This window comes from Mirounga angustirostris, unplaced genomic scaffold (genome assembly GCF_029215605.1).
Source record: "Mirounga angustirostris isolate CCGP_5_RB_7025 unplaced genomic scaffold, mMirAng1.0.hap1 SCAF_17, whole genome shotgun sequence".
NCBI lineage: Eukaryota > Metazoa > Chordata > Mammalia > Carnivora > Phocidae > Mirounga > Mirounga angustirostris.
In genome coordinates, this window is record NW_026991725.1 from 1860108 (window position 1) to 1873060 (window position 12953).

The window sequence follows — 12953 nt, forward strand, 5'->3', positions numbered from 1 at the left end:
CCGTCTCTGTATTAACATTATTAAACACAACATAGTTGAGAATAAAATGAGTTTCAATTCTCTTCTGTTCTCTCTCAACTCAAATTTGATTAAAAATTAATTTTAAAAAAGATACGACAAGGCACCTAATATATATAAGGAGCTACATAGAAAACACATTAAAAATACAAAATGGAAAAAAAATATCCTTGCTCTGAAGGGGCTTACAAATGAGGTGGAGACAGAGGCAAAGAGACATAGAGAGTTACGCACATGACATGGGGACACAGCCAAGACGTTTATCACAACTTGAAGGAAATCAGAAGCAGTTCTCCAAAGGAAGTAAAGTACATAAACAGAGCTTTAAGATGAGTGGCAGTGAGTTTGGGAGTAACAGGGAGATCATTAGGCCTATGTCTCAGAATCTGCAGGTATGATCCAGGATGCTGCTTCTATGCATTTTTTAAATTCCCACTAAAATTTGAGAACCCTGTAAATGAATGATAGGGTTAATGAAGAATTTTAAGCAGATATGTTCACTGCAGGCCCACGTAAGGCAGATTTGAGCAAGACAAACCTCAGGGCAGGAAGAAAAGGAGGCAGTGGTAATGATGGGTAGCACTACAGTATCCATCAATTGTGGAAAGAACAGAAAGGCAAAGCCTTGGCTAGCATAATATTGGGGGGGGAAGGCCTGCTTCCTCTCTTAGGGTTACAACAAGACTGTCCTATTTTTTGGGATGAGGGAGAGAATTTCTTAAAGTGGACGAATCTGTGTGTGCTTCATCAAATGTAATTTGTAATTACATAAAAGTTTTTAAAATGTGTGACATAAAATATTCGAAGGTACTCACGATGACTTGGAGGATGGGTTTTATGGATGTATCTCCTTGTTGCATTATGACCTGAAAGAGTAAAAACAGAAGGAGATATACATTCAAATCATGACCAAAATCTGACATATTTTTACAGTTTGGTATTTGGAATAAACTACAGATAACATTATTAAAGAGGCTTTTTGGAGCTTATCATTTGAAAATCCAGTTTAAGTTTTATCACTATAGACAAATCATAAAATCATAAAAGTGGGATACATGCGGGGTGCATGGGTTGCTCAGTTGTTAAGTGGCTGCCTTCGGCTCAGGTCATGATCCCAGGGTCCTGGGATCCAGCCCCGCACCAAGCTCCCTGCTCAGCAGGAGGCCTGCTTCTCCCTCTCCCACTCCCCCTGCTTGTATTCCCTCTCTTGCTGTGTCACTCTCTGTCAAATAAATAAATTAAAAAAAAAAAAAAAAAGTGGTATACATGCTTACCCACAAGGATATACTTACTACATCCAAAATAAAGGCATCACATATATACTCATTATTCAGAACAGCGCATTAATTTGACTATAGTGCCCATTAATAGAGAATTAGATAAGTACAGTAAATCCTTAGAGTATTATGCAGCCTTAAAAAGATGTTTATAGGGGCACCTGAGTGCCTCAGTCATTGAGTGTCTGCCTTTGGCTCAGGTCATGATCCCAGGGTCCTGGGATCGGGCCCCGCATCGGGCTCCCTGCTCGGTGGGAAGCCTGCTTCTCCCTCTCCCACTCCCTCTGCTTGTGTTCCCTCTTTCGCTGTGTCTCTCTCAAAAAAAAAGATGTTTATATAATACTGGTTGCCTCTTGTGAAAGAACTGAGGAGTGGGGGCCACATGTGGGAGGCAGACCTCATACTGAATCTTCTTTTTACACCTTTTGAATTTTAAAACTCTTGACTCTATTAGCAATTATGAAAATAATATCTAAAAAAAGGGGCGCCTGGGTGGCTCAGTTAGTTAAGCATCTGACTCTTGACTTTGGCTCAGGTCGTGATCTCAGGGTTGTGATGTGGAGCCCTACATCAGGCTCCACACTAAGATTCTTTCCCCTTTTCCTTCTCCCTCTGCCCCTACCCCCAAATAATAATATCTAAAAAAACAAAAAAACAAAAAAACACCAGAATATCAATCAGGCTTTTAGTTTGTGTTTAAAAAGCCATCATTTAAAGGTAACCATCAGGGGGTGCCTGGATAGCGCAGCCGGTTAAGCATCAGGCTCTTGGTTTCGGCTCGGGGCTTGGACCATGATCTCGGGGTCTTGGGATCAGGCCCTGCGTGGGGCTCCTCACTCAGCACAGAGTCTGCTTAGGTTTCCCTCTCCCTCTGCCCCTCCTCCCCACTCTTGTACATGCACTCTCTCTCTTTCTCTCTCTCAGTAAAGGTAACCATCAGAAAAACTAACAGCAGTGAAGACTGGTTCTCTGGCCTCTAATTTTGCCCATGCTGAAATAAATGGTACAGGGGCGCCTGGGTGGCTCAGTCGTCAAGCGTCTGCCTTCGGCTCAGGTCATGATCCCAGGGTCCTGGGATCGAGCCCCACATCGGGCTCCCTGCTCGGCAGGGGGCCTGCTTCTCCCTCTCCCACTCTCCCTGCTTATATTCCTTCTCTCGCTGTCTCTCTGTCAAATAAATAAATAAAATCTTTTTTAAAAAAAATGAAATAAATGGTACCAGACTAGCTCTTCCAACCACCAACTAAAAAACTGGACAAAAATATATAACTGTTTTCCAATACAGGACAACAGGTAGAGAAAGACTGATCACTGAAATGATGGGAACCCTGATTATCCTGGCTTTTGGCACAGAGGCACTTTTAGACCACAGCATGGACGAGGGAACCCAAGAAGAACGTGGTAGCCCTACTGAGCACAGATCAAAGTTCAGGGAGGTGAGTTAGCTGGATTTCATGGATGCAGAGTACCAGAGATGAGGGAGCTACACAGAGAAGGAGCTTCAATAACCTACACAGAGATTCCTTTGAGTCTCTGGCTGAATTCCGAGTTGTGCATACACAGAATGAGACTCTACAAGGCCAGGCAAAGAGTAAATATTAGAGAGCTATAAACTGAAAAATTAGTGGAGCTCACACAGGCTGGAATACAGATGAGTTCTAACCAGCCTCAAGACAGAAAACTCAATAAACATCTGCTGCATTCAGCAGAAAATCCCAGAAAGGGCATGCTTTAGAAACAGAACTGAACTAGACCAAAGTAAAAGCTATTCTAGACCCATTCCAGTCTCTGAGGGATTAGCTGATTTGCAAGTAAATTAACAGTCTGCCAAAACAACTCAATATTTTTTTAAGATTTATTTATTTATTTGAGAGAGAACGCGAGCGTGCGCAGGCACGCAGGCACAGTGGGAGGGGCAGAGGGAGAGGTTCTCAAACAGATTCCAAGCTGAGTGTGGAGCCCAACACAGGGCTCGATCTCATGACCTGAGCCGAAACCAAGAGTCAGACGCTTAACCAACTGCACCACCCAGGTGCCCCACAACTTACTATTCTTTAAAGAAATTTTAAAATACTCTATGTAACAGTATGGGAAGTAGGCAAAAAGTACTTTCACTGCACATCGGAGTACTGGCTGTCACTCCAAGGAAAAGCATTTGTGCAGTTGAGTTGTGAGTTGAACCAACTGCTTTTTTACACAACACCATTTTTACTTGCAAGGCCAAATGACAGACTGGTTATTCAAACTTCAGAATTTAGTAAATATTTTCTCAAAAATAAGGTGAACCTGTTTTCAAGGAAAACGAAAGTTACCGCCAATTATACAAGGGTTTTTTAGTGAAAATCAGAACTTTTGAAAACTTCTATTCGCCAACAATGAGCTTTACAGCTTCTCAATGCTTACAAACTTTTCTGATTAGTGAGATTAATAAACATGAATTTTTGTTATATAATGAAACACCAATATTTGGAAGATCTGCATAATGCAATGAGCCAGCATTTTCCAAATGACCAATGCATGACATTATGAATAATGCATAGGCAAAAGATCCATTCAAAATGCAAGACAGACCAATCCTTTTTTTTTTTTAATTTGAGAGCGAGAGAGAGCAAGCATAAGCGGGAGGAAGGGCAGAAGGAGAGGGAGAAGCAGACTCCCTGCTGATCAGGGAGCCCAACACAGGGCTAGATCCCTGGGATCATGACCTGAGCAGAAGGCAGACGCTTAATCGACTGAGCCTCCCAGGTGCCCCAAGATAGACCAATTTTAGGGCGCCTGGGTGGCTCAGTTGGTTAAGCGACTCCCGTCGGCTCAGGTCATGATCCTGGAGTCCCAGGATCGAGTCCCATATCAGGCTCCCTGCTCGGCGGGGAGCCTGCTTCTCCCTCTGACCCTCCTCCCTCTCATGCTCTCTGTCTCTCATTCTCTCTCTCTCAAATAAATAAATAAAATCTTTAAAAAAAAAAAAAATAGACCAATTTTACATTCCAACTAACCTTTAAGAAACTACCATTTGTTGAGTTTGATATAGTATTACAGAAAAGCTTTATCTATTCACAACCATTTCTGACACTGCATGTGTGGGTTTTCCACATGAAGCAACTCTCTGTAGATACCAAGTGGGTGTCCTACAAATCAATTCTGACACTAGAGTTAGTGTAGACCCCATAGGTTAGAGGCTCAGTCCCACAAGACCTCCCTTGCTTACTTCAGATACCAACCTCAAGTGGTGGGTCCTTAGGATGCCCACACTTTTGCCTTCTTGCCTACAAATTGGGGGTTCCTATGACCCCCTCCTCAGGCTCAAAGAACTCAGGGAATTACTTTACTGGTTTATTATAAAAGATATTATAAAGGATACAAATGAACCACCAGATGAAGAGGTACATAGGGCAAGGTCTGGAAGGGTACTGAGCATAGGAATTTCTGTCCCTGTGTGGAGTTTGGGGTATGTGACCCTCCTGGCACGTAGATGTGTTCACCAACCTTGGAAGCTCTCTGATTCCTGCTGTTCAGGGGCTTTCTGAAGGTCCCATTACATAGGCACGATTGATTAAATCACTGGCCATTGGTGACTAGATCAATCTCCTGACTCTCTGGGGGACAGTGGCAGGGCAGGGGGGAGTTTAGGGTTGAAAGTTCCAACCCTTTCTTTTGTTTTTTAAGATTTGTTTGAGAGAGAGCGCGCATGAGCGTGCGCGCCTTAGCATGAGTGCGAGGGGTAGAGGGAAAGGGAGAGAGAATCTCAAGCAGACTCTGCACTGAGTGCAGAGCTGGACGTGGGGCTTGATCCCAGGACCCTGAGATCATGACCTGAGCTGAAACCAAGAGTCAGATGCTCAACTGACTACACCACTCAGGTGCCCCAAGACTAAATATATGTTTCTTATTATATTACAATATTACAATATCACAAGGATCAAAAAAAGAAGCCTGAAATATTAAAATACTCCCTCTTTTTCCAACTACATACCTGAGGCCAGATTTCCTTTATATAGATCACCCCCCCAAAAAATATCAATATACCAAATGCAGAAGCTGATATGAAAATCTAGCTGCCATATCTTCTAAAGCCAGATGCTAAAGCAATGTGCAAAAATGTAAAACAATATCAATTTTCTATTTGTTTTGAAATATATAGCTGTTTTTCACAAAACATTTATGTTAGCAGTTTATTATTATCTTAAATGTATAAATATTTTTATAAAATATCTGTTATAATTTCAAATATGGTAAGGTAGATATCTCACAAAAAAAAAGTTCTTGGGGGTAGAGGGGCAATGATTTTTTAAGAGTATTCTGAGATTGGGGTGCCTGAGTGGCTCAGTCTGTCAAGCTCTTGATTTTGGCTCAGGCCCGCGTCAGGCTCAGGGGCACGGGGCATGGGGCACTGGGCATGGAGTCTGCTCGAGATGCTCTCCCTCTGTCCCTCACCCTGCTTGAGCACACGCTCACTCTCTCTCTGTCTCTCTCTAAGTAAATAGATAAAACCTTTAAATAAAAAGAGTATTCTAAGATCAAAATGTTTGATGTTGAGTGTAGCATAACATACAGAGTTGTCCAATTGCTGTGTTATACATCTGAAACTAAGATAATGTTGTGTATCCACTGTACTTAATAAAAAAGAGAGAGAGAGAGAACCACTGCGTTTTAGACTAAATATTTGTGTCTCCCCTCCCCCAATTCATATGTTGAAGCCCTAACCCCCAGTGTGATGGGAGCCTTTGGAGGTACTTAGATTTTTTTTTTTTAAAGATTTTATTTATTTATTTGCCAGAGAGAGAGAGAGAGAGAGAGTACAAGAAGGGGGAGGGGCAGGCAAAGGGAGAAGCAGGCTCCCCACTGAGCCAGGAGCCCAATGTGGGACTCAAACCCAGGACCCTGGGATCATGACCTGAGCCGAAGGCAGACGCTTAACCATCTGAGCCACCCAGGCACCCCTGGAGGTACTTAGTTGTAATGAGGTCATGAGGATGAAGACCCCATATCAGAATTATTGCCCTTAGAGGAGGAACAGACAGCAGAGCCCTCTCTTCCCACAAAGATGCAGTCACGTGAGCACACAGTGAGATGGCAGCTTCCAGCCAGGAACACAGCCCCCACCCAGAACTGAATCTGCTGGCACCTCAATCTCAGATTTCCCGGCCTCTATGAGAACTAAATCTGTTGTTTGCACCACCCAGTCTATTTTATAATAGTAGTCCGAACTAAGATGAAGTGCTCTAAAGCAATCCTTTAAAAAGTAAAGCAAAGAATACAGCTAATAAATCAATAGTGGAAATAAATTCAAATCATAAAAAATACTCAATCCAGAAGTCAGGAAAAGCTAAACAACAACAAACAGATGGGAAAAGCAGCAAAATGAAAAATTTAAACCTAAACATGTAACTATATTAAGTGTAAATGGTTCAAGTACTCCAATTTAAAGGCAGAAACTATCAGAATGAATAAGATCCAACTATTTGCTGTCTACAAGAAATGTACTTCAAATATAGAGAGGTTAAAAATGAAACATTGAAAAAAGATGTATTATTACTGGCAGGCAAAGAAGGCTTCAGGACAAGGAATATTACCAGAGATAAAAAAGGACATTTCATAATAATGGGGTTGATTCCTGAAGAAGACACAATGATAAATATATGCACCTAATAACAAAGTTTCAAAATACATGAAGCAAAAACCTACAGAATTAAAAGGAGAAATAGAGAAGTTCACCATTATAATTGGTGGTTTCAGCACTCTTCTTTCAGTTAATGATAGGGCAAATAGACAAAAAATATACGTAGAACAATATGAAAGATTAAACTATCAACCAACTTGACCTAATTAGATAATCTAACAATTGCAGAATACACAGTCTTTTAAGTGCACCTATAACATTTTCATCAAGATTCCATATGCTGGGAAATAAAACAAGTCTCAATACATGTTAAAAGACTGAATTCAGAGAGTATGTTATTTGACCACACTGGAATTAAACTAAAAATCCTAACAATAGGATATCTAGAAAACTTCCAAATACTTGGAAATTAAACAGTAAACTCTTTTTTTTTTTTTTTAAGTAATCTCTATACCCAACTTGGGGCTTGAACTCACAACTCAGAGATCAAGAGTCGCATGCTCTACCTATTGAGCCAGCAAGGCACCTTGTAAACAATAAACTTCTAAATAACCCATCTTTTGCAAAGAAATCACAAGAGAAAATAGAAAGTATTATTAAAAGAATGAAAATGAAAATACAATCTATCTAAATGTATGGGACTCACTAGAGAAATGCTTAGAGGGAAAATTAAAGCTTTAAATGCTTAAAGAAGGGGCGCCTGGGTGGCTCAGTCGTTGAGTGTCTGTCTGCCTTCGGCTCAGGTCATGATCCCAGGGTCCTGGGGTCAAGCCCCACATCGGGCTCCCTGCTCCGTGGGAAGCCTGCTTCTCCCTCTCCCACTCCCCCTGCTTGTGTTCCCTCTCTCGCTGTGTCTCTGTCAAATAAATAAATAAAATCTTAAAAAAATAAAATGCTTAAAGAAAAAAGGTCCAAAATCAATTATCTAAGCTTCCACCATAAGAAGCCAGAAAAAGAATAAACTCAAGCATGTAGAAGGAAGGAATGAAAGAAAGAGCAAAAATCAATAAAATAGAAAATGAATAAACAGGAAAAAACAATTGAACCAAAAGCTGGATCTTTGAAAAGATCAACAAAATTGATAAACCTCTAACTAGTCTGATAAAGAAAAAGAAAACAAATATTCTCAATATCAGAAATGCAAAATGCAAAAAAAAAAAGAAATGAAAAATGCATCACAATAATTCACATATATATTAGATTATACATACATGAGATAATAAGGGAATATTAGGAACAACTTTATTAAAAAAACTTAGATTAAATGGGTAAGTCCCTTGAAAAACACAAATTATCAAAACTAACATACAAAATGTGGAGAATCTAGACAGTACTATATCCATTAAAGAAACTGAATTTATAATTTAAAATATTCCAAGAGAGATAACACTAGGTCCAGCTGGCTTTATTGGTAAATTTTGTCTAACGTGTAAAGACAAAAAAATATCAATCTTGCATAAACTATGTCAGGCAATAGAGGAGAACACTTTCCAACTCATTTTATGATGTTAGGTTTACCTCATAGAAAAAACAAAGTCATTCTAAAAAAGAAAACTAACTGGGGCGTCTGGGTGGCTCAGTCATTAGGTGTCTGCCTTCAGCTCAGGTCATGATCCCAGGGTCCTGGGAGCAAGCCCCACATCGGGCTGCCTGGTTGGCCAGGAGCCTGCTTCTCCCTCAGCCACTCCCCCTGCTTGTGCTCCCTCTCTCACTGTATCTCTTTCTGTTTAAAAATAAAAGAAAAGAAAAGAAAAAGAAAAAGAAAAAGAAAAAAGAAAACTACAGACCTATATACAACTCATGAATGTAGATGCAAAATACCACTATACATTCACCAGGATAAACTTAAAAAGACTGATAAAACTAAGTGTTGGCAAGGATATGGAGCAACTAGAATTCTCACAATCACTTTGGAAAACAGTTTAGCAATTTCTTATATTCACTTAACATATAACCCAGCAATTACACTCCTAGGCATTTATCCCAGAGAAGTGAAAATATATTTCCATAAAAAGACGTGTACATAAATGTTCATACCATCTTCACTCATAATAGCCAAAAAATGAAAATAACCCAAACGTTTAACAGTACCAGGTCAATTAAACAAATTGTGTTTATTCACACAATAGAGTACTACGCAGAAATAAAAGGTGCAAACTACTGAAACGACAGAGATAAATCTCAAAAAACATTTTGCTGAGACAAAGAAGCCAGATACAAGTTTACATCAAGTTTCAGAATAGTCAAAACTAACCTTTAGAGATAAAAACCAGAAGTCAAAACTCTGGTTTACCTAGGCTGGAAGAAGGACTAGGGAAGGAACAGGAGATTGGAATGGTGTATACATTTGCCAAAGCTCATCAAACTGAAAACATCTTGATGAGTTTTTATTATATACATTTATTATATACATTACAGTTTTTATTAAGTGTAAATCACACTGAATTTCAGTAAAGGTGATTTTTTTAAGTTCCTAGGGAACAGAACTTGGGCAGGGTGGAGCAAAAAGTCAGTAATTTCTTTTTTTTTTTTTTAAGATTTTATTTATTTTTTAGAGAGCGAGCGAGAGAGAAAGAGCATGAGAGGGGAGAGGGTCAGAGGGAGAAGCAGGCTCCCCGCTGAGCCGGGAGCCTGATGTGGGACTCGATCCCAGAACCCTGGGATCATGACCTGAGCCGAAGGCAGACACTTTACCATCTGAGCCACCCAGGCGCCCAAAAAGTCAGTAATTTCTTAAAACACCTTTCTGTTCTATTTGATTTTAAAACCACATGCATGTATTAATTTATTATTCTTTTTAATTTGTGTCATCATAAAGTGATTATAAGATTAAATCTTCTGGGTAATACAACATGATATGTACACTTAAGACAAAATTCCCTTAAACTTTCCAAATTAACATTACCTATAAAAACACAAAGTAGGGGCGCCTGGGTGGCTCAGTTGGTTGGGCGACTGCCTTCGGCTCAGGTCATGATCCCAGGGTCCTGGGATCGAGTCCCACATCGGGCTCCCTGCTCGGCGGGGAGCCTGCTTCTCCCTCTGACCCTCCTCCCTCTCATGCTGTCTCTCATTCTCTCTCTCTCAAATAAATAAATAAAATCTTTAAAAAAGAAAACAAAAACAAAGTAAACCCAATTTAAAAAATGGGCAAAAGACTTTAGAATAGACATTTTCCAAAGAAGACCTACAGATGGCCAATAGATAGAATCCTCAACATCACTAATCATCATGCAAATGCAAACCAAAACCAAAGATTGAGTATTATCAAAAAGACAAAAAGTATGAAGTGTTGGCAAAGATGTGGATGAAAGGGAACCCTTGTACACTGTTGGTGGGGAACATAAATTGGTGCAGCCACTATGGAAAACAGTATGGAGGCTCCTCAAAAAATTAAAAATCAAAACCACCATATGATCCAGCAATTCAACTTCCGGGTATGTACCTGAAGAAAACCAAAACACCAATTCAGAGATATATGAACCCTATGTGCACGGCAGCATTACTTATAATATCCAAGATTAAGAAGCAACCTAAGTGTCCATAAAGAGATGAACGGATAAAGACACACACACACATGCAGGAGTATTACTCAACCATAAAAAAGAATGAAATCTTACCATTTGTGACAACATAGATGGACCTAGACAGTATTATGCTAAATGAAATAAGCTTGACAGAGAAGACAAATAACATGATTTCATGTTGAATCTATAAAACAAAACAAAACAGAAACAAACTCATAGATACAGGAAACAAACTATTAGTTATAAAAGTGGGGAGTGACTGGGGGTGCAGGTGAAATGGGTGAAGGGAATTAAGAGGTTCAGGCTTGGAGCGCCTGGGTGGCTCAGCTGGTTAAGCATCTGCCTTTGGCTCAGGTTGAAATCTCAGGGTCCTGGGATCAAGCCTCATATTGGGCTCCCTGCTCAGCAGGAAGCCTGCTTCTCCCTCTCCCTCTCCCTCTCCCTGCCGCTTCCCCTGCTTGTGCTCTCTGTCAAATAAATAAATAAAATCCTTAAAAAAAAAAAAAAAAAAAAAGAGGTTTAGGCTTCCAGATATAAAATAAATGGGTCATGGGGATGTAATGCACAACACAGGGAACTTAGTAACAATGTAATAACTTTGTGCGGTAACAGACAGTAACCAGATTTATTATGGGGATCATTTCCTAATGTATAAAAATACCAAATCACTATGATGAACACCTGAAACTAATAGAATACTGTATGTCAATTATACTTCAATTAAAGAAATACAAAGCAACAGAATGTAATAGTCAAGGGCACATGCATTCAAATCTTCACCTCACTGACAAATTATTTAACTTCTCTGCACTTTAATTTCTTCATCTGTGAGATGCAGGTAATTATGAAAATCTACCTTACAGGATTACTGTAAGTACTGACTATTATAGATAAAGTATCTGGCACATTGGAAAAGGCAAAAATATTAGTTCCTTTCCCTTTTCTTTATATTACCCAATAAATTAAGATACAAATGCTATTTATTCGATTTACCACAATACTTCCATGCATAATCTCTTTTATGATATTAGCTCTTGCCCCAAATGCCTCTACTATTTGTGTTAGTTGCTTACCCTTTGGGCCTGTGTCTTTTGAACTAAAATGATACTACTTGCTTTAGCTGATGATAATCAGAGTTGGCAAAGGTTCTCCACACTGTCACCACAAACACAAAAATTTTCTTTGTCATTTATGAATAAAACTTAATACTTGACCTAACCCTGGAAATATGTTTCCAAAGTTTTGAATATAGCAAAAACCAAGCAATCAAATTATTAACACCATAATCATTCTTTCTAAAAGTGAAGAACAAAAAAATAATAAAAATAAATATAAATAAATAAAAGTGAAGAACAATTCTTAATTTGTCTTAAAGGCATAAGGTGGGGCGCCTGGGTGGCTTAGTCGCACGCTCTTGCTCTCTCTCTCTTAACTTTTCTTTTTTTTAAGATTTTATTTCTTTATTCATCAGAGACAGAGAGCACAAGCAGGGGAAGCAGCAGGCAGAGGGAGAAGCAGGCTTCCCACTGAGCAAGGAGCCTGATGTGGGCCTTGATGCCTGAACCTCAGGATCATGACCTGAGCCAAAGGTAGACACTCAACCCACTAAGCCGCCCAAGCATCCCAATAAATCTTTTTTTTTTTTTTTTTTAAGCACAAGGTAGCAGCTATAAGTAAATGAGAACTACAATTTTCAATCACTTCTCAGGTTTAATTGTTCCTAATTTATTCAAATAGTCACTCCACTCTGCCAACTGTTCTTCCCCATTCATCTCTGTCCCTTTCTTTTCACTGCCTCAAATGCAACTAGCAAACATTTACTGGATACCTAAAACTTGCCAGCACTGCTCCAGATATTTAGGAGACTATTTTGAGCAAAAAAAGATGTAATTTCAGGCCTCAAAGAATCTACATCCAGTGGGGAAGACAGAAAGTAACTAATATTAGTCAAATAAAAAGTAAATAAGTATAAAATTACATCTGTGATTATTAATAAGAGATAACATATACTGAGCATTTACTGTGTATCAGGCATGGACTAAGCACTTTAAATGTAATAGCTCACCTAATTCCCCACTAACCCTAGGCAATAGGTACCAGGTATCATTACCCTCATTTTACAGAAGAGAAAAGGCAAAGTTTAGTATCTTGCCCAAAGTCACACAGCTAATAAGTGAACAAGCAGGAATTAGGGTCTCAAAATAAAGGGAATTAGGCTAGTAAGTCAAGGAAGGCTTCTCTGAAGAACTAACTGAGCTGAAATTTGAAGATTGTTAGCCAGGGAGGGGAGAGTGAAGAACTACACAGGGAGATGGGAAAAGAATGTGCAAGAGTATGGAATATACCAGGAATTTAAATTAAAAAAAAAGAAAAAAGACACAAAGAAATGGAAAGACATTCCATGCTCGTGGGTTAGAGGAATAAATATTGTTAAAATGTCTATACTACCCAAAGCAATCTACACATTTAATGCAATCCCTATCAAAATGCCAATAACATTTTTCACAGAAC

The 12953-nt window shown here is 39.3% G+C and overlaps 1 protein-coding gene across 3 annotated transcripts in view; it reads right to left on the bottom strand.

Annotated features, from left to right (window-relative positions):
* RPA1 (replication protein A1) overlaps positions 1-12953 on the bottom strand; it is a 73962-nt gene that overhangs the window by 57947 nt on the left and 3062 nt on the right. For all 3 annotated transcript variants that reach the window (XM_064582363.1, XM_045889621.2, XM_064582362.1), the window contains exon 2: positions 834-884. In XM_064582363.1, the coding sequence (XP_064438433.1) occupies positions 834-884 (51 nt within the window). The remainder of the gene's footprint in view (positions 1-833; positions 885-12953) is intronic.